The sequence below is a fragment of the Phascolarctos cinereus genome, unplaced genomic scaffold (assembly GCF_003287225.1).
Source record: "Phascolarctos cinereus isolate Bilbo 61053 unplaced genomic scaffold, phaCin_HiC Scaffold_1;HRSCAF=81, whole genome shotgun sequence".
Taxonomy (NCBI): domain Eukaryota; kingdom Metazoa; phylum Chordata; class Mammalia; order Diprotodontia; family Phascolarctidae; genus Phascolarctos; species Phascolarctos cinereus.
Genome location: NW_027555514.1, coordinates 103,557,091 through 103,577,324, shown reverse-complemented (window position 1 = coordinate 103,577,324; position 20,234 = coordinate 103,557,091). Strand labels below are relative to the sequence as shown.

At 39.6% G+C, this 20,234-nt stretch overlaps 2 protein-coding genes across 5 annotated transcripts in view; one reads left to right on the top strand and one right to left on the bottom strand.

Annotated features, from left to right (window-relative positions):
- Positions 1–2,165, top strand: part of TBXAS1 (thromboxane A synthase 1) — a 238,005-nt gene extending 235,840 nt beyond the window's left edge. For all 3 annotated transcript variants that reach the window (XM_020997953.2, XM_078153401.1, XM_020997954.2), the window contains one exon: positions 1,821–2,165. In XM_020997953.2, the coding sequence (XP_020853612.1) occupies positions 1,821–1,895 (75 nt within the window). In that variant the 3' untranslated portion in view covers positions 1,896–2,165. The remainder of the gene's footprint in view (positions 1–1,820) is intronic.
- A 7,566-nt stretch (positions 2,166–9,731) lies between these two features.
- PARP12 (poly(ADP-ribose) polymerase family member 12) overlaps positions 9,732–20,234 on the bottom strand; it is a 29,696-nt gene continuing 19,193 nt past the window's right edge. Inside the window, exons 7-13 of one of the 2 annotated variants that reach the window (XM_020998015.1) lie at positions 19,652–19,813; positions 18,670–18,790; positions 17,906–18,002; positions 15,708–15,783; positions 14,078–14,208; positions 12,573–12,724; positions 9,732–11,070 (exon numbers count right to left, since the gene is read on the bottom strand). In XM_020998015.1, the coding sequence (XP_020853674.1) occupies positions 10,817–11,070; positions 12,573–12,724; positions 14,078–14,208; positions 15,708–15,783; positions 17,906–18,002; positions 18,670–18,790; positions 19,652–19,813 (993 nt within the window). In that variant the 3' untranslated portion in view covers positions 9,732–10,816. The remainder of the gene's footprint in view (positions 11,071–12,572; positions 12,725–14,077; positions 14,209–15,707; positions 15,784–17,905; positions 18,003–18,669; positions 18,791–19,651; positions 19,814–20,234) is intronic. The other variant, XM_020998016.1, reaches the window with a different exon arrangement.

The following is a 20,234-nucleotide window of genomic DNA, read 5'->3' as shown; positions in this document are numbered from 1 at the left end:
AATTGATCCTTTCTCCTCCTCCTCACTCTATCCAAGTTCTTTTCTTTTTTTTTTCCTGGAGGCAATCTGGGCTAAGTAACGGCACACAGCTAGTAAGTGTCAGGCTGGCTCTGAACTCAGGTCCTCCTGACTCCAGGGGCAGTGCTCTACCCACAAGGTCACCTAGCTTCCCTGCATCCCAGCTCTTTTCCAAGAGCAAAAGTGAGAGAGGGATTCCAGACACACGAAGTGAGTGAGAGGCAGTTCTCTCACCTGGGGCACCTAGACGTGGGATGTTTGCAACAGAAGCTTCCTAGGCTTGGAATTCCAAAACCAGCCTTTGGAGGTACTGGATTATACTGGAAGGGATACTGAAGCTGGAGTCAGAGGTCCTGGCTTTGAAGCCCGACTCCAGTATCTACAAGTCACCTTAACTCTCTGACTCTCACTGTCTTCATTTACAGAATGGAAATAATATTCCATGCATTACCAATACCTCCTGGGGGTGCTGAAGAGCTACACAAAAAGGAGCTATTCCTAGGGGTTATTTGATTTCTGCCTGTAATCCAAAGAGGTCCAAAAATGCAACAACTTCATGGCGCAAATAGTGAAAAGCCTTGGACTGGGGGCCAGGAGACTCGTCCTCTAGTCCTGGCTCTGCTACTAGTCTGCTATGCAAGTTTAGTCTACTTATTTACTTCTCTGGGTCTTGGTTTTGCTGTTGTTGTTGTTGAGTCGTGTCCGACTCTTCGCGACCCTAAGGACCATAGCACACCAGGCCCTTCTATCTTCACTATCCCTCGAAGTCCACCCAAGCTCATGTTCGCTGTTTCCATGATACTATCTATCTCATCCTCTGCCTTTTCCTTTTGCCTTCAATCTACCCCAATATCAGGGACTTTCCCAATGAGTCCTGCCTTCTCATTAAGTGGCCAAAATATTTAAGCTTCAGTATTTGACCTTCCAGTGAATAGCTGGAATTAATTTCTTTAAGTATTGACCGATTTGATCTCCGTGTACCTATCTATAAAAAGGAAAGTACTTTATAGTCTTCCCTCTCTCCAATCCATCCTCCAACCCCCCCAACCCCCTACAGTAGACAAGGGGATTTTCCTAAAGCAAGGATATGACCACAGGGTTCCCCTTGTTGAAGGTGTGGCTCTAAAGCCAGCACCATCTTAATTCAAGTTCAATGGGATGAAATGAGGCAAGTCCCTGAACATTTAACAAAGGAGGGAGTCTACTGTGCCTTAAAATAGCCGGGGTATACAACAAGCACATGGTGGCATCCAGCTTCTTTGGAAGTGACCCCCCCTTGTCTCCATCTGGAAACATGTCTTGTCAGTCACCAGATTATGGTGATTTTGGTGGTCTCAGGTGTCCTCCAACCCTGAGAGGAACCCACTATACAGATATGAGACCTTTTATGCACCCAGATTAAGAAGGTGAGTCAGAAAAGCTGGAAACAATCAGATTGTACAGGGAGAGGAAGCTGTGTTAAGAGGCTAGGAGATGGCTGCTCTTACACTTGCCTCCTCAATAAACTCCTTTGGCTCACTATTACCTCTAGGGTCAAGTATAAACCCCTCTACTTGGCATTTAGAGTCTTTCACAACCTAGCTCCAAGCTACCTTTCTAGCTTTGTTATATATTACTCCCCTTCATGGAGTGCCGCTAAAATAGCCGTCTTTCCCTTTCTCACACACGACACTCCATTCTCCAGTTTCCAGACCTGAAATGCAGTCCTTCGCTTTTGCCTTTCAGACTGTCGAGTCTCCTTCCTGATCAGCTCGAACTTTTCTAATGACTACGTAGTCTAATCTATCTGCTCTTTATTTCAGGTACCCCTGCAGCTGAAGTCTAGATCTGCTCTAGGACCCCGAAATGGAGTCTACATAAAGATTGCATCCCGCTAAAACAAAATCATGCCCCTCTCCATTGTCTGTATTTCTGAAAGGAAGCTTTTCTCAGCTGCGGTCATTCTCAACCCTGGAACTCAACATTACAGGAATACTCTTGAGTGGAAGAAAACCATTGTATGGATATTCCATACAATTCCAATTTAGAAGAAAATACAGTGTAGAAATCTATTTTGTGAATACCTAGCATACCAATATAAGAAATGAAAAATATGGTGCTATATTGCCATACACACTCTAGACATTTAATAAAGGCTTGTTGTAGCAGCTTGCACTTGATTCTGAATTAGTTGACGGCATTTGAACTGCTGTTCTACCGTCCTAAAGGAGGGCTTCTATATAATTCACAAAAAACACTCTTAACAAAAGACTGAAGCCTTGGGAATTTTAAAGGGCTCATTCACCTTAAGAAAGAAAAGCTACTAATTAAAGCCAGTAACAATTAGGGCACAATGCCCTGTTCTAGGACACTAGCCCTAAGAGAACACAGCTTTAGAGAGCATATTGGTTCAAATGATAGACCTTGGTTCCCAGACCTCACCTCCCACCCAAACAGAGGGGAACTTGAGTAGATCCTATGAGCATTTTCTTAGCCCTTCAGAGTTGAGGCCCCATTGATTTCCCTAGCAGCAAAAACAAGAGCTTACTCTTTAGATGGCCCAAAAGCTAAAGGAACTTATGTTGATACTTCCAAATAAGGGAGTCCGTGCACAGGCTCCTCAGAGTGCTTGGAGATCCGGCTTTCAATCTGAAGCCCATCATCACCCTTCCTTCCTTCTTGTATATCCCAGATGTTCCTTCCCCCAAAGCCTTTGCACTTTGCATCCACATTCTACAGAAGTGGCTCAATGTCCATGAGCAAGGATTTCCAAACTTCCAAGTCCTTCCAGCAAAGGGCCCCATCTTCTCACTTTTTTTCTAGGGGAAAAAAAAGGTGTGTGGGGGGGTGGATTAGAGGAGAACAAGGGAGGGTGGCTCTTATATATTAGCCTCTTTCTCAGCTGTGAATAACCATTCAAAGTTCTAGAGTCTAATAATAATAGCCAACATTTATATAGGCAGGTAGGTGGTGCAGTAGGTAGAGCACCTGGCTTAGAGTCAGAAGGACTTGAGTTCAAATCCGACCTCAGACACTTACTAGCTATGGGACCCTGGGCAAGTCACTTAACCCTGTTTGCCTCAGTTTCCTCATCTGTAAAATCAGCTGGAGAAGGAAATGGCAAACCACTCCAGTATCTTTGTCAAGAAAACCCCAACATGGGCTCACAGAGCAGACACAATTAAACAATAAACATTTATTTATTTATTTAAACATTTATTTAACACTAACCCGTGCCAGGCAGGCACTATGCTAATGGCTTTACAATTATCTCATTTGATCGTCACAATAACCTTGGGAGGTAGGTGCTATTGTTACCTCCATGTTATAGATGAGAAAATTGAAGGAAACAGAGGTTAAGTGATTTGCCCAGGGTCACACATTTGAACTCAGGTCTTCCTGACTCCTGACTTCCTGACTTCCAGAGCTCTATCCATATGTTGCTTCAGGGCAGTGTAAGGGAAAGCAGTATTCTTCAACATAAATCAATCTTTTTCCACCCAAAGATAATTCATTTTAAAGAGTGTGACCTATATTCAGGATAATACTGTATTTTCGTTTTCAAGTAGAGTGTTCTTATTTTGAAACTGATGTTGAGAATTATTTTAATCAGAAAATTATTTTTTTCACTTCTGTGTGACTTTTAAAAATTTGTTGCATTTTTAAAAAAAGTTCCAGAGTAATTTTTCCCCCTAGAGAAGCTCGGTACAGTAAAGAGAACCCCGGATCTGGAATCAGAGTAACTGGGTTCATAGCCCAGGTTGGAAATGTGCTACCAATGACGTTGAGCAAATCTTTTAACATTCCTGAGCCCAAGTCTGCCCATCAGGAACAGGTTGGTTTAGAAGATCTCTAAGGTACCTTCCAGGCAAAAATCTATGATCCCATGATTTTCAGATTTATAATGAAAGTAAAAGGAATACAGAACCCGATACATAGAAATTTGTTTCATGCATGTAACTTTTTCAGACTGTTCTCTATGTAAAATATCTCAGTACTTTTAATATAAAGTTAATTATATTACTGGAAGGCCTAGAGAGTAAGACAGCAATTGTTTGGAGACTTCAAAGTGCCTCTTCAGATTGAGATAATTCTAATGGAAAATTAAGAAATAAAAGATCTGAACAGAAAATTGCAGGATCATATCTCGCACCTATTGAATTGAAAGAGGCCTCAGTGGCTTTCTATCCAATCACCTACAACCACTAGTACAATCTAGTCCAGTCACTACAGATGAAGAAACTGAAACCCAGAAAAATTGACTTGCCAAAGGTCACAAAGGTGATAAGTAGCCAAGCTAGGACTCGAATCCAAGTCCCCTGATTCCAGATCCAACTCTTTTCCACTGTGGCATGATGCCTCTAGATTGGCTCAACTTTGGTATGGTATTCATAGTCCCTCCATAATAATCATATTAACAGAGCCTATTCCTAAAAAGAGATCTGAAAAGGCACCTCCACCCTTTCTCTGCAGAGGTAGGTAACAATGGATATAGAATACTGCATGTGTTAGATATCTGATTAGGTAATTCTTTTTTCTTTTTTTATTCTTTGTCATAAGGGATGACTCACTAGAAGGAGGGATACAGTGTGAAAGATAAGTGATTAAATATTTCAATAAACTTTTAAATAAATATTTAAGGATTAAATCTAAAATATTAACAATGTAATAAATACTATAATACATAATTAAGAATGTAATAAGCAAAAAAGAAAATGGCAGGCTCAAATTCTTAAAATCTAGCCAACAGTGCAGACTCACTAGGAATCTTGCTCACCCCCATGTTCTAATAAACCTTGTCTTTGGCTGAAAAAAGAAAAAAAGGAAAAGAAAGAAAATGGCAGGGCTGACGCTTCTATTTGTAGTACCAGTTCTTTATCTGCCACATTACAAAGTAAAAATAAAGACAATCGAATCAGATCTCACAAGAATCTAGGCAAAAAATTCAAAACTATCAAGATTATAACAATAAACCTCATCCTGTCTATACACTATGTCTTGAGATAGTCACTGATAGTATGAAGACATCAAAATGAGCAAGACATTTAAAAACCTGTTTTTGTTGCAAAAATGATGCATGGGTCATCTGTACAAGAGATTGTGCAGATGACAATCTCTCACATCAACACACTTCAGAAGCTCAGAAGTGGAATTTTTTAATCTGTTTGAAAATCTTCCAAATGAGCTTCAATGGAACCCACTTTAATTCTTTTATTAAAAATATTCAAGTGTAGCACCTCACGATGAGTTTGCAAGAATTAAGTGACTTCAGGGAAAATGGAAATTTTTTATAGCATTTTGTTTTTCCCAATTATATGTAAAGACAACTTTTAACATTCATTTTTACAAAACTTTGAGTTCCAAATTTTTCTCCCTCCCCTCCCTCCCCTCCCCTTTTTCTAAAATGGTAAGCAATTTGATATACATTATATATGTGCAATGATGTAAAACATCTCCATTTTAGTCATGTTGTGAAAGAAGAAACAGAGCAAAAGAAAAAAAAAACATGAAAAAAATAAAGTGAAAATAGTATGCTTCGATATGCATTCAGAGTCCATCAGTTCTTTCTCTGGATGTGGACAGCATTTTCCATCATGAGTCCTTTGGAATTGTCTTGGATCATTGTAATGCCGAGAAGAGCTAAGTCATCCATAGTTGATCATCACACAAAGCTGCTGATACTGTGTACAATGTCCTCCTGGTTCTGCTCATTTCACTTTGCATCAGTTCATACATGTCTTTCTAGGTTTTTTCTGAAATCTACTTGCTTATCATTTCTTATTGCACAACGGTATTCCATTACATTCATATGCCACAACTTGTTCAGTCATTCACCAACTGATGGGCATCTCCTCAATTCCAATTTTTTGCCACCACAAAAAGAGCTGCTATAAATATTTTAGTGCATTTAGGCCCTTCTTCCTTTTTTATGATCTCCCTGGGATACAGACCTAGTAGTAGTATTGCTGGATCAAAGGGTATGAACAATTTGGTTGCTCTTTGGGCACAGTTCCAGATTGCTCTCCAGAATGGTTGGATCAGTTCACAACTCCACCAACAGTGCAATAGTGTTCCAATTTTCCCACATTCTCTCCAATATTTATCATTTTCCTTTTCTGTCATGTTAGCCAATTTGACAGGTGTGAGGTGGTACCTCAGAGTTGCTTTAATTTGCATTTCACTAATCCAAAGTGATAATACAGCATTTTGTCATATGACTATAGATAGCTTTGGTTTCTTCATCTGAAAACTGCCTGTTCATATCCTTTGACCATTTAATAATTGGGGAATGGCTTGTACTCTTATAAATTTGACTCATTTATATATTTGAAAAATCAGGCCTTTATCAGAGACACTTGCTGTAAAAACTGTTTCCCAGCTTTCTGCTTTCCTTCTAATCTTGGTTTCATTGTTTTTGTTTGTGCAAAAACTTTTAATTTAATATAATCAAAATTATCCATTTTGTATTTCATAATGCTATCTCTTGTTTGGTCATAAATTCTTCCCTTCTCCATAGATCTGGCAAAAAAAAAAACTGTTTCTTACTCTCCTAATTTGCTTATGGTATTACCCTTTCTGTCTAAATCATGTACCCATTTTGACCTTATCTTAATATACTGTGTAAGATGTTGGTCTATGCGTAGTTTGTGCCAAATTCTTTTCCAGTTTTCCCAGCAATTTTTGTCAAATAGTGAGTTCTTATCGTAAACGCTGGGGTCTTTGGGTTTATCAAACATACTAGGTTATTATGGTCATTTACTAATGTGTTTCATGTACCTAATCTAGTCAACTGATCCATTTTTCTTGGCCAGTACTAGACAGTTTTGGTGATTACCGCTTTATAATACAATTTGAGATCGGTACTGCTAAGCCACTTTCCTTTGCAGAAAATGGAAATTTATTAGCCACATTTCAGCAAAAAAAAAAACAAAAAACATTGCATAATTAGTACATTAGACTGAAAAAATAAGGATCCTAATTTAACCTGTGCAGTCACTTTTGTTTAAATCTATGAATTTTCATAGATACAACCTATTAAAACATAATGAACTTAAAACCAGACCTTTGAATCGCTATATCACAGCAATTAGCATGGTGTCTAGTATATGGTAAGCACTTAATGCTTGCTTGTGAACTGACTGCATCACAAAGTGCTCAATAACATTTTTATCCAAGCACACTGCATATTTAACCACACTGCTTCCATCTAAAAACACTAATAATAGTTTCAGTGAGAGCAAAAGAGTTTTTTTAAACTGTTAATAAGTAAAATACTTTATTTTTAAAATATTTCATCTTTATCTCATCTTTTTTTTATTTCTATTTTCATGTGTTTATTTACACATATGTTAAAATACCAGTACATGTATATAACTTATAAATTAACATATCGGGCAGTGAATGCTCAATTTTTTTTTTTACTGATTTGTTATTGTCGTTGTTTAGTTTGTCTGACTCTTCATAATCCCATTTGTGGTTTTCTTGACAAAGATACTGGAGTGGTTTGCCATTTCCTTCTCCAGCTCATTTTGCAGATAAGGAAACTGAGGCTAACAGGGTTAAGTGATTTGCCCAGGGTCACACAGCTATTAAGTGTCTGAGGCCATATTTGAACTCAGGTCCTTCTGACTCCAGGCCTGGTGCTCTATCCACTGCACCACCTAGCTGCCCTCTCTATTACCTACCAAAAAATAACTAAAACTCAGACCTAAGGGCCTCCAATCTCCAGTACCAACCTATCTCTCTAGGCTTGTTTCTCACCATTTTCCTACATAAAGATGAAACTCTGGTCAAATTGGTTCATTCATGTTCACCAAACACGTCTTGCACTTTTCTTACCTCTGCATTTCTATGGGATTTACGACAAAGCATAAGAGTTTGAAATTGACTTGGCAGGTGATTCGAAATAGTCGATTTAAGCTAATTATCTGCTGCAGACACCCCAGCATAAATATAATGATTTCATGCTTTCCAGCTCAGAGGTAGCTGAGAAGGTGGGAATGGGATTCCTACTCCTTAATTATAATAACCAAGCAGGTGCAAAACGTGGGCCGGACCCCACTCTATCTGAAATGTCAGGGAGGGCCCTGTCATATTCCCTGAGTCACTGGGACTTCAAGAGGCCCCTGCTGTGACGGGAACAAAGAAGCCAACAGTCTCCGCCACTTTGAACCACACAAGCCTTCTGACAACGGCAACCAAGTCCTCTTTCTTTCTTTTTTTTTCCATTTTATCTTTTATTTTACTCTTAATATATGGAATAAAACAAGTATTTCCATAACATAGTACAATTAAAAAAGAGGATTTTACATGAAACTGCAAATCTACTATGTAGAACTTGCTATTTCTTTCAAATATATAACAAAATTATCCAAGTCCTCTTTCTTTAATGTATAACTGTGCTTGACTAACGTGGAAATACATTTTGTATGACTTTATATGTATGATGGTATCGCATTTCTCACTTCTCAATGGGTGGGGGAGGAGTGGGGGGAGGGAAGGAATGTGGAACTGGATATACATTTTTTATAATATATATAAATGTGATCACATCATGCTTCAGCTCAAAAATCTTCAGTGAGTACACCTAGCAAGCAAAATTCAAAATCCTTTGCTAACTGAAGTATCCCTTATGCCACAGTTGTCAACCATGGGGCCTGTGGCCCACAATACTCCCCAGTATAGTCAGAACCAGATTAAAATACAATTAGGGATACAATAAAACATTACATTTTAAGTTAATTTACTATGTGGATCAGTGGCGCTGATGCTATCCTACCACTCCAACCTTTCGCTTGTGTTATTCCCTCCCCCATACACCCAGAGAAGGAAAACAGCATGGCAGACCTTGGAGCCCAGGAAGACCTGGGTTCACATCCTACCTCTGACACTGACCAGCTGTGTGCTTCTGGGCAAATCACTTAACCTCTCAGCACTCTAAACCAGCAGTATTAAATACTCTGCCCTTGCCAGCTATACACCCAGTATGGCCGGAACCAGATTAAAATGTAATTGGGAAATATTTAGCAAAATAAATCTAAATATAATACAACACAGATAATGTTAGTATGTGGTTTTCTAAGTCAATATACATCTCCCTGCCCTCTCATCTTTGTTTCTATTTGAGTTTGACACAACTACTCTAGGTGACTATGTCTCTAAGATTATAAATTACAGAGAAGGTGTTAGCTACATTGGTAGAGAGAATTTCCTCATTTGGGAGTTCCCTATAGCAATGAAATCAGAGGTCCAGCCCCTATACTTATGAACCCTGTGATTCAGCTGAAATGGATTTCTTTCTATCTCTCAAACACGTCCCTCTCCTACTATGACTTTACTCAAGCTGCTCTCTCTTTAGCACTGGAACATCTCCTCTCCCCATCTCTGTCAGATGAATTCTCACCTGGGCTTTAAAGACCAAATCAAACATCACCATCTCAATATTAGCCTTTTCCTGAGCCCCAAATTAGTGATAACCTTCCCTATCCCCAGACCTCATGTAGCAAATACCAAGTTTTATAACCTTCTAATGGACTCATCACCTATTATTGCGAATTATAGTTATTTACATATCTGTCATAGCTCCTTATCAAATGGTAAACTTCCAATAACACCATCATCTCTAAACTCTGTGGCTCTACACAGAAAGTGCTTAGGAAATGCCTGTTGTATTACAGAACATCCACCCCCGCTGAAGGTGTGGGAGTAACAGAAGCCAGTAACTTTAGTCAGTATCCATTTGGAGAAAAATTTCCTTTTATTTCCATACTCATTCGTGCAATACATTCACATAGGTTCACGCACATATAAAACTCACACTCAACAATATGACTTGCTCCTAACCAGCCTGAATGACGTTTCATACTACTGACTAAAGGTAAAGTGGCTAAGTTGGGTGCCAATGGGTATAAATGGTTAGTCTACACCACAGAATAGCAATTAATTTTGTAAAATCCCAATTGATAACCCCAGTAATGGAAGAATCATTTATGGGCTTCTGCCTTAAGTCGATATAGTAGAACACAAACATATGTTTGCAGCCAAGTTTGGCAGATACATTTCCAGTTCCTACCAGCCATGATTTAAAGCATAGGCAGAGAGAGAAGGCAAGTGCAAATAGCAGATGTTAAAGGGCTAAATGTTGGGTCATTAGTATATCACCACACTAAAACTAGCCTTTAAGGAAAGCACTGCCTTCTTTGAAGAGGTGGGGGGCTACAGGTGAGGAACACTGCATATGTTGCCAAGCTAAGCCGATATATTGTTTAATATTGCTGAGCTGCTCTTTTTTAGTTAATGTCACAAGACACAGCTTGTGAGGCAGGGAAGGGATAGATTCAGAAATGAAGGTAATATAAAAATACAAGATCTCAAAAAAAGATTTTTTTAAAGAATTAGTGCAATTCTGCTCTTACCAGTAAAGCACTCAGATGTCAGAATAGTTAACTAAGACAAATAAAAGCCTGGCGCAGTTAAAAAGGAAAACAACAGGCTTGGTTATCACCACGTACTCATCAGTTACTCTGTTGTTGATGTTACAGTATAGTAAGAAGAAGTAAACAATCTATGGGAGATCTGTGAGGGAAAATCTTCCTTTAGCAAAAAGTCAGTGATATACCTATATAAAGAAATCAGTGCAAAGTAGGACATTGAAACTTTTTAAAAATGTTTTTCAAAAACAATGCATAGGCCCTTTCTCCACTTTAAGAAAGAAGAGGCCAGAAGAAGCAGAGAAATGTACATGTCCCCAAACCTTCATTTTAGAACTAGCTGATTTCAAGAAAGTAGAGTCAGATAGATCAAGCTTTCCATGGGAGGTTCAGTACCAAATGAGATATTCCGGGTAGATCTGGTGCTTCTCAAAGACCACAAAGATGGAAGGATCGCTCATACTGTTCACGCAGCTGTTGTAGAAGATGTTGCTCTGACCTTCTTTGGGAGGAGGTCGCAGATAGGAGGAACTGCCCCTGGTAAACTCTCCCACCAAAACCCGGGCCAAGAACATGGGATGGAATTTCAGGGAAGGCTTGCTATAGTGGTGGGAATAAGCAGCATCTCGGGCGAAGTAGCTTCCTGTAAGAGAAACACATCAATCTGGAAAGGGGGCTGAGTGTTAAGGCAAATCCACAGAGGCCTAGATGGTTACGATACTTCCATCTCATGAGGGGCATCTGAGGCAATGAGAGATGGTCCATCTGTTCTTCTGTTCTTCCTCCTGCCCTCCAACTACACCTCTCTTTCTCCTCCCACTTCTTTTTCTTCTCCTTCTTCTTCCTCCTCTGATTACACCTAAGGTCTGCCATTGGCAATAACCTCCCCTAATAGCCCTAGCTAAAGAAATGACTGAGACTTGTTCTGATGGGGCCAGAAATGACAGCAAAGGTTGCTGCAAAAACTTCTGTCCAGCCCACACGGAAGAACAACATTTTCAAGTTACATTTGGAGAACATGCTACCTGTTGCACAATTCTGTGCCATACTAAATAGTATGCAGGCTTTCTTCAATAAGTCATATCTCAACATACAGAGACCATAAATCAGAGATTTAATTGGCTTCACGCTAGTTGAAAATCTGGGTTCACAGAATTCACCAGAAGCCCTGTGTCAGACAGGCCTGACTACCAAAATGGAACTTGGTTTACAAAGAGCTACCCAAACCACAGAAGAATGTACAGCTTGACTAAACCATAGCTGGGGTTTGTATTTCATTTCCACGTGAATAAATTTGTGGGACGTGTGAAGAATTCAGTGCCAAGGGAATTAAGCTACCATCCTAGAAAGGCTTGGCCCAGGAGTTGGAAAAGTGTCTTGTTTCTTGCTCAACTCCTCCCTGAATCCCAGGTTAGACTGCCTTTTCGATTCAACATTTAAGTGCCTTCTTTCTTCAGTACATTATTCTAGGCACAAGACAGTCTAATTTGTCCCTCAGACAGATTCAAAACACTGGCCTAAGCAGAAATGCCCCTTCTCAACTCGCCCCTGGAAAAGGGCAAGTATTTGGGTTTTGAAGGACGTTGGGGTACATGCCAAGTATATAAAAGCTAATGTTAGCAAAGCACTTTTCACAAACTTGAAAGCAGATTACTGTCCACATATAATCAAGAATTACATTCTTTTCATTCCTTAGGCCAATGCCTCGAGGCTTCTCTCTTAATTTTCCAGAGTTGAGTTTTAGGAACCTTCATAAACACCTTACTCCAAAGCTTCAGTGTGGCATGGGAGCTACCATGAGTTCTTAAAGACTACACTAATGGAATTCAAGATCTGCAGCTCCTACCAAGCTTAGAAGGCTTCAGGTGATATACTCTATGTCTGTCACCTAAGGACCAGTCAAATCAGGGTTCAGAGAAGGGCATTACCCAGCTGACCCAAAGCTGATGATTAATTTCAGCTCCAACAAGACTAGAAGACCACCTACTAAAATTATAGATAAGTTGTGACCTGCATCAGAGGAGCATGCTAACACATAAGTACTACCACAACAAAATCACATATTCTTATCATGTTTAAGCATTTACAAGTTTTCAGAAAATTTTTAGTTGGTTTTTTTTTTAAATTTAAATCTCAGCTAGTTACCTTTGCCATAGCTAGTACCATGAAGACCAGAGATCCTCCAGTCAAAATTCTGATGGCAGATGGCATCAACATACTCGAGACTGGTGCCATGAAACAGAAACCTCTCATCCACTTCCTGCCCTCCATTACTCTTCTTCATCTGTACTTTCTGCCTGTGGCAAAGAAAAGACAATGTGGGTGGTTCCAACCAAATATAGGTTGTGCAGCGACTTATAGCAAGCCAAGAGAGTACACTTGTCCCCAAATAACCAACATGTTTTGAACCTCAAAGAGATTCTCAGGTACATTAAGTGACTTTCACTAAGAGTTTAAAATGACTGAACAACAAGAATGGGCTTTCCATCAACGACCAGCTCCGGACTCTCTTTGGTAGCTATCATCTCTTTCCCCTTCAGTATTTGGTGGGCATAAGAAATAAAGGAGAAACTCTATCCCTTACTCCATTCAAGATCAAGTTTCTTTATCATCCCAGAAGAGATAAGGCCCTTAGGAAAGAAGTCTGTTTTTCCTCCTATCATCAGGCCCAAATCTGGTGTTTTCCCCTCTCAAGGAAAGACGGGAAAGGATAAGAAGCTCGTGACTGTTTATGGTTTCCAGTAGTCAATAAGCCAACTTTCTCTCTAGAACACAATACAGAGCATTATCGGTCTTGAACTAGCTCAAGGTGACAAAACTCTCTTCAAGGAAATGATCACATGAGATAATATCTGTTAACGCATTTAGCACCGTGTCTAGGATGCAGTAGGTACCACATAAATGCTTACTCCCTTCCTGGTTCTCCATGTACAGCAGACATTCTATAAATGTCTAGAAGAGGTAGGCCTTTGCACAAGGGCTTCCTTCTGCTGGTGTTAGCCCAATAAGATACGGGAATGTAATCAACAGCTGTAGGAAGTGTGAAGGTTTTAGCAAAATTGACTCTTTCACCAATAATATGGAATGGGGCAAAAAACCATTTCCCTTTGACTATAGGTAGCTAAATACACCTCCATCTTATTCCTTGTGATTAATTATTATAGAATTTATGACTGTAAACTATAAATCCATTGCACATGGATGTATGTCAGAAACCATCATTGTTACCCCTTAGCATGGGGAGGTAAGCATGGCCCTGGCCCTACAGTGGTGTCTCTCCATATATTTTATACCATATCCTACACACAGAAACTACTGTGTTTATAAAGATGTGAGCGACTGTGATACACCATAAACAAAAGTATCATCCTAAACAGAAGAAGCATGCTCTTGACACACTTAGTACAGTGGATACTTTATTTTTCTGCAAGTGGCAATGGGTTGCATGGATCGGCTTAATTAGTCCTCTGTCACCTTGGTCTCCTTAAGAATAGTTCACAAGTTCGTTTAGGGGAAGAAGCATGTACCTGAACAGCCCCTGTGGTGAGGGGGACAGAACCCTAGCTCAGGAGCTGACAGACCTCAGTTTGTGTCCTAGCTAGCACCAGGCTCTGCTTTTTGTTATTCTCGGTTGACTGTCTCAAACATACCACTGATACACTTCCCAGAGTGTTGGGTTCTGGATTCTCTCGATCTTATGAATGGTGTATTTAGGCATTGTACGACAAAACTTCTCTTGGACCTGCAGATACTCTCCAGAGGAGGGGGATAGCAGGATTCGCTAAAAGAGACAAAATTTTTAAAATCAATATATATGTATAGATATATAGATATATAAAAACACGTGAAGGACATGGAGGTTCCATATCTTTTTTTTTTTAACAAAAAGAACAAACACAGGTAAGAACTGACTGATGTAGCAAGAAGAGAACAAAAACAAACAGGAAGGAAAAAAGGGAAAAGGAATCCGGTTAATTAGATTCTTATTGAAGGCTGTGTGTACCCTCCCCCCACCTCAATCCCCTCCCCCAATGCACACACATGCACACACATCACTCCCTCTATTTCAAGTTCCAGTTTCTCCTGATAACCTATCTGGTTTTTTGCCTTGGTTTTTCTTTTTTGGACAATATGACTTGTTTTGTGGACAAAACATAGTGGCTTCATCCTTTATTTTCTACTTTCCAGGGGATTTTCACAGTTAATAGTCTCCCCTTTCTTAACTGGTTTCACCAATTTCCTCTCTGGATCCATCCACCTCAGCTAGTCTCCCAAGTCTCCACCCCTCTAAAACCGTCTCTAAACACTTCTTCCCCTCCAGCAGTGCACACAACCATCACCCTGTTCACCACTGGGTCCTTCACTGATGTATCTGAGACCTGGTCACTTTAATCTCACTAGTTTTAGCAGCAAAAGGCCTGGGTTTCAATCTCAGCTCTGCTTCCTGCTACCATGGGCAGGTCACCTCATCTTTATACGGCCCTGAGTTTTCTCTTCTGTCAAACAGAGGATGGGGCTAAGACCAAATGACCAGATGACCCCTAAGGTTTTTTTCCAATACTAAATCCTACAATAATAACTGACATTTACATAGCACTTTTCTTTACATGCATTTTCATTTCATCCTCAGAGCAATTCTATGAGGGAAGTATTACCCTGAAAACTGAAGAAAGGGAGGGTTGGAGAGGCTATGTGCCTTGTCCATACAACAATTAAGTGTTAGAGACAGGATATGACCCCAAGTCTCTCAAATCTAAGTCCAGCGCTCTTTTCGTTATACCAAGCTACCAATCCGTTTATAAAGAATGACATTCATCCTGGTCAGCATGATGTAGGAACCAGACAGTCAAGTGAGAAGATCTAGATTCAAGTCCCAGCCTTTTCCCTAAATAGCTTTGTGGCCCTGGTGAAGTCACCACTATTCTGGGCTTGGGCAGCTAGGTGTCACAGTGAATAAAGCACTGGGCTTGGAATCAGGAAGATTCATCTTCATGAGTTCAAATGCAGCCTCAGACACTTACCAGCTTGTGCAACCATGGGCAAAGCACTTAAACCTGTTTCCCTCGGTTCCTTATCTGTAAAGATGAGGAATATCCTCAATATCTTTGCCAAGAAAATCCCAAATGGGGCCACAAAGTGTTGGATACAACTGAAACAACCAAACAATAACACTTTGGGCCTAAGTTTTCTCATGTGAAAAATGAAGGGCTGGACTAGGTAATCTTTAAGGTCCTTTCAGGCTCCTAAATTCTAAGATTATCAGCAGTTCAAGTTCCATACCTTAAATCCCAGGTCCGGCAATGCAGACATATCCCAATGAGATGGAATATCCCTTGGGGCCTCTGATATGTCACCACTGAACATAACAGAAAATAAAAAACATTTTCACATTTTCAGTATCTCAGGCAAATATCTCAGGAAATATCAATACTATTACTACTCACTCAAAATGCATATGGACCCCTATCACTTCTATCCTTCCTTGTCTCACTGGTTGATTCCTCATCCTATCTCATCTTAAGTAGGCTAGGAAGACTAAAAACAATAATAATTAGTCATTAGCATAGTAATTAGATTAACACCTAATTTTTCCACTAAATATTAGTGATACAGAAGATTCAAAATAGCAAATATTCTTACAATCTTACAATTCCTACATTCTTATTTGGCTTTAGGATGCATTTTTTTTTCTAATAAATCTACTTTCCTAATTATGTCTGATTTGGGTTGACATGATAACTACTTGGTATTCCCTAGACACATACCAACAGAAAGAATGAGTTGTATCAACATGCATGTGAGACTGTGGTGAAGAAACCTGACAAGGATTTAAAACTTGCCCCCAGATAATCCCCAAGTGGATAACTGAGAGATGATGTAGTGAAATTAAGCAGCATTATCACAGCCAAATGGGACTTAGGACCTCCTGGCTGAAGGGGGGTCAAGCCTTTGAAGAACCCAAAGCTTTCATGCAGTTCTGGGGTGGAAGACACCATTTGCTAGAGTTGCTAACTTGACTTCTTGAATATTATTCTTCCTAGTGTTATTTTTTAATTATTTTTATTAAAGTGGGGGTACGACCTTTATCTGTAGAGCATGAGAATTCCAGTACCTGTCCCTAGTTTTTTAAAAGAAAAGATGACAGCTCAAGGTGGATGTTATAGCATCATAAAAACAATGGTAAGATTAGGAACAAAAAGGGGGTGATCTAGTATGAAGTACTTGAAAGATCAGATTATGGGATGATCACGAAGACTAGATTATTAGAACTATATTCTTAATAATGGAAAAATTCAGTTTGTATTGGTTTTTAATTTTTGATACATGTGCTAAGTGAGTAGAGGACTTAACATTTTTCATTTTGAGCCAAACAGGAAAAAAAAATCTACTTAAATGAGTTTCAGACAGCAATTCTGGTTAGTTTGTACATGTGGATTGTATATCCTGTGCCTTAAAGTATAAAGTGCAAAAGCATTATTGTTTTCAATGTTTCAAAATAATTAAAGGAAAAAAAATTCTTTTGCTGTACATATCACCATTTATATTTTATGCTATGAAATTTCTATAAAAATTCTCATTTTTGTGAGAAAGGCTTTAAAAAATAAATTTTAAAAAAAATAAGTGAAAGTGTACTCCAAATGTGATTCAGTGTGGGTAGCACTTGTAATCTGGACTAGGGGCAGCTAGGTGGCACAGTGGATAGAGCACTAGCCTGAAGTCAGGAGGACCTGAGTTCAAATCCAACCTCAGACCAAACACTTGACACTTAACTAGCTGCGTGACCCTGGGCAAGTCACTTAACCCCAACTGCCTAAAAATTTTTTTTAAAAAATATGTTCACTTATAATTCACTCATAAATAAAGTTGTTCTTTTTGTCACAATTCCTTCTATTTCAGAGTTGCAGGAATCTGTAAAATTGGAAATCAGTGAAGAGGGACTTTTTTTATTATAGGTTATCCTTTTTTGCTTAAGTAATTTACATGATGGTGCATGTATTTATTCAATAAATGATTCATATGGTGAAAAAAAATAAATAAAGTGAGGGTATGAGAGCTGGGTTGCCTTCCTCCATTCAGATCATTTGGCTTGAAGATGGCTCCCAACCTTTTCTGCAGTATGAGAACCCATTTATAAGGTTTAAAAAAAATGCTGGATCCTATATAGAACAGTACTAACCATTCACCAAAAAAATATAATCACAAAAATAGCTACTGTGAATTCAGTTATGCTTTTAAATGAATTTTTATCTTTAATCATAACATCTACATACACTTGAAAAACAGTAAAATATGTATGAGTGATACATTATTTATGTTTAATTATACTGATAGGTGCTGCATATTTTGCTGGAGCTAAATAAGGACAATAAAGTTTGATGTTGGCCAGACATTTCTGGTTAATCTCAGTATCAACCAAAGTTTGGATTTGAGCCATAACAGATCTGCACCAAGGGACAAATCATTCAAGTACAGCTTACCGAGTCTGCTTCGTCTTCACATTCTCAGGAGAGACATATTTCGGTCTCCGACAAACATTTCTGACAGTGCCATAGTGTAAGCTTTTCTGAGTCATGGCTAAAAAACAACAAAATTAGCTTTTAACTACATGCTGACAACTGACTTCCTGAATTAAGTTAGGGAAAGGTTAATAAGAATTGGTGACCATTTTTTTAATGAAATAAAATTATAGAGAGCTGCAGAAGATCAGTACTTATAGTGTGGTGGGTACTTATCAATCATTCATCCTTACTCCCTAGAGACCACTACCAAAAATCCCTTTTGCTGTAAGTCTTTCTTGCCCCCAACCTGTCCCTGAGGTGCCTTTGATAACACAGGAGAGAAGTCATAAGGTCAGAATACTTTTCCATCTAGCTCTACTTTGTGGTATAAAAGCCTCTGCTTTATGGGGGCTGGAGGCCACTTCATTATGGGACAGTGTCCTGCATGCATATTTGACATCCATGAGGCCAGCAGCATATCTCAGAGTGCAGGGAATTCAGACTCAGGTTGGCTATGTTGACTGGGACTGCCACTTCAGGGCTGGATTGTGGAATAAACTGCAGGGCTGCTGATTTCCACCTGAGCCTGTCTGTATAGCCTTCGATAAACACGTCTGCTCCAATGGGTCTCTCAAAAGCACTTCTAGCACCCTGTCAGCATGGCTGGGTCTATCAAGCCAGCACATGGAATAAGAAGTATCATATTAACACCAGATTGTCAAATGAACATCCTTGGGAAATACCTTTGAAATTCAACTCATAGTTGTGCTTTCCAACTGAGAACTGAAAGATAGGTGACTCCTGGCTCAAGTAGGCCTTCTCCACGTCACTGCTGCTAACATCAGCTGCATGGCGTTCAGCACCCTGTCAAGTTAGAACCACAAAAGGACCATTTCTTACAGCACGAGACAAACCCCCAATAAAGCTGATGACCATCTGTAGATTCTGCAAACACAAGACTTTAGGCCAGGGATGGGGAATCGTTGGCCCTGCTGAAGGCTCTAATAAGCTGACTGATGAGCCCAGCAGCTCCAGAACTGGCAGTCAGAGCTAAGTGCAGGTCCTGCCAGTTCAACTATAGGATCTGGGTAGGGTGGGGTGGGATTAGAGAGTCCAGCCTAGGAAAATGAATAGAGCCAGAAGGGAGAGAGGTGTGACCAGAAGGCTGGAGGAGTTGGCACAGGGGCGGGTTGGGGTAGAAGGATGGGGGGTGGAAATATGTGTTAGAAATCCATTGAGGAAAAGGTGATTGGACCAGTTGCTAAATTCCTTTGGAAAATAGAAATATAAGAACTATACATCTTGTGGGTTACAAAGTATGATTTCTGCTGAATAAGAGAAGATGAGGTCAAGAAGACAAGAACAGATAGACCTCTTTATTAAAACGGGCAACTCTCAAATTCTTTTAAAGCATTAACAATGCTTTTGCAGTCAACAAACATTTGTTCACTGTTGTTGCTTTGCTGACATCACTGATGGCTGAACGACTGGCATAACCAATGAGGCTGTCTTGTGAAGTTTACTGACTGATTTCACTTCTCCCTACCTTTCTGACCTTCCTTCTATATCTCCTTGGAGAGCTCATTATTATTGGGGTTCCAGTTATCAACTCCCTTGACCAATCACCCATATTCTATTTGTCTAAAAGACCCCTCCTTTTGGATACAGAGAAGTATCAAAAGCATGGTAGACTTGAAGTCAGAAAAACTTGAGTTAAAATCCTACCTGTGACATTAATAGTGATGTGACCAAGGGCAAGTCACTCCATCTCTCCAGAGTCTCAGTTTCCTCATCAGATAAATGGGTGGCTACACACTGTACTGTTTGATCTGCCCACAACCAAACCAAGAGTTGTTTGTTGGAATGGAAGCAAAGACTTCTTTCCACCTCATTTAACACAAAGAACGGAAAAGACACTCACTGAGTTACAATTTCCTCTTATTCAAGTGGATTTGGATCTTACATGTAAAGATTAAGTCTCACTAGATTGAGCTCCAAATTCCTCAGTTGCGTTGGAATTTTACTGGACCAAATACTGCTTGAAATGAGCAAGCTTTTTCATCAAAACCGCATTTGACCTCCATTTTTCAGATGATTGATCACTCTCAGCTCACCAAAAGGACTATTTAGTCTTGTTCCACATCACTTACAGAGTCATAGGCTTGAGCTGGAAGGGATTTTCAAGGCCAGCTAATCCAAGTCCCTCGTTTTACTGATGAAGAAACTAATTCTAAGACAGATGAATATAGGTCATCCAGGCAGAACTAAGGAATGATGCATGGTGCCGGGGATTTTAATCCATGTGTTG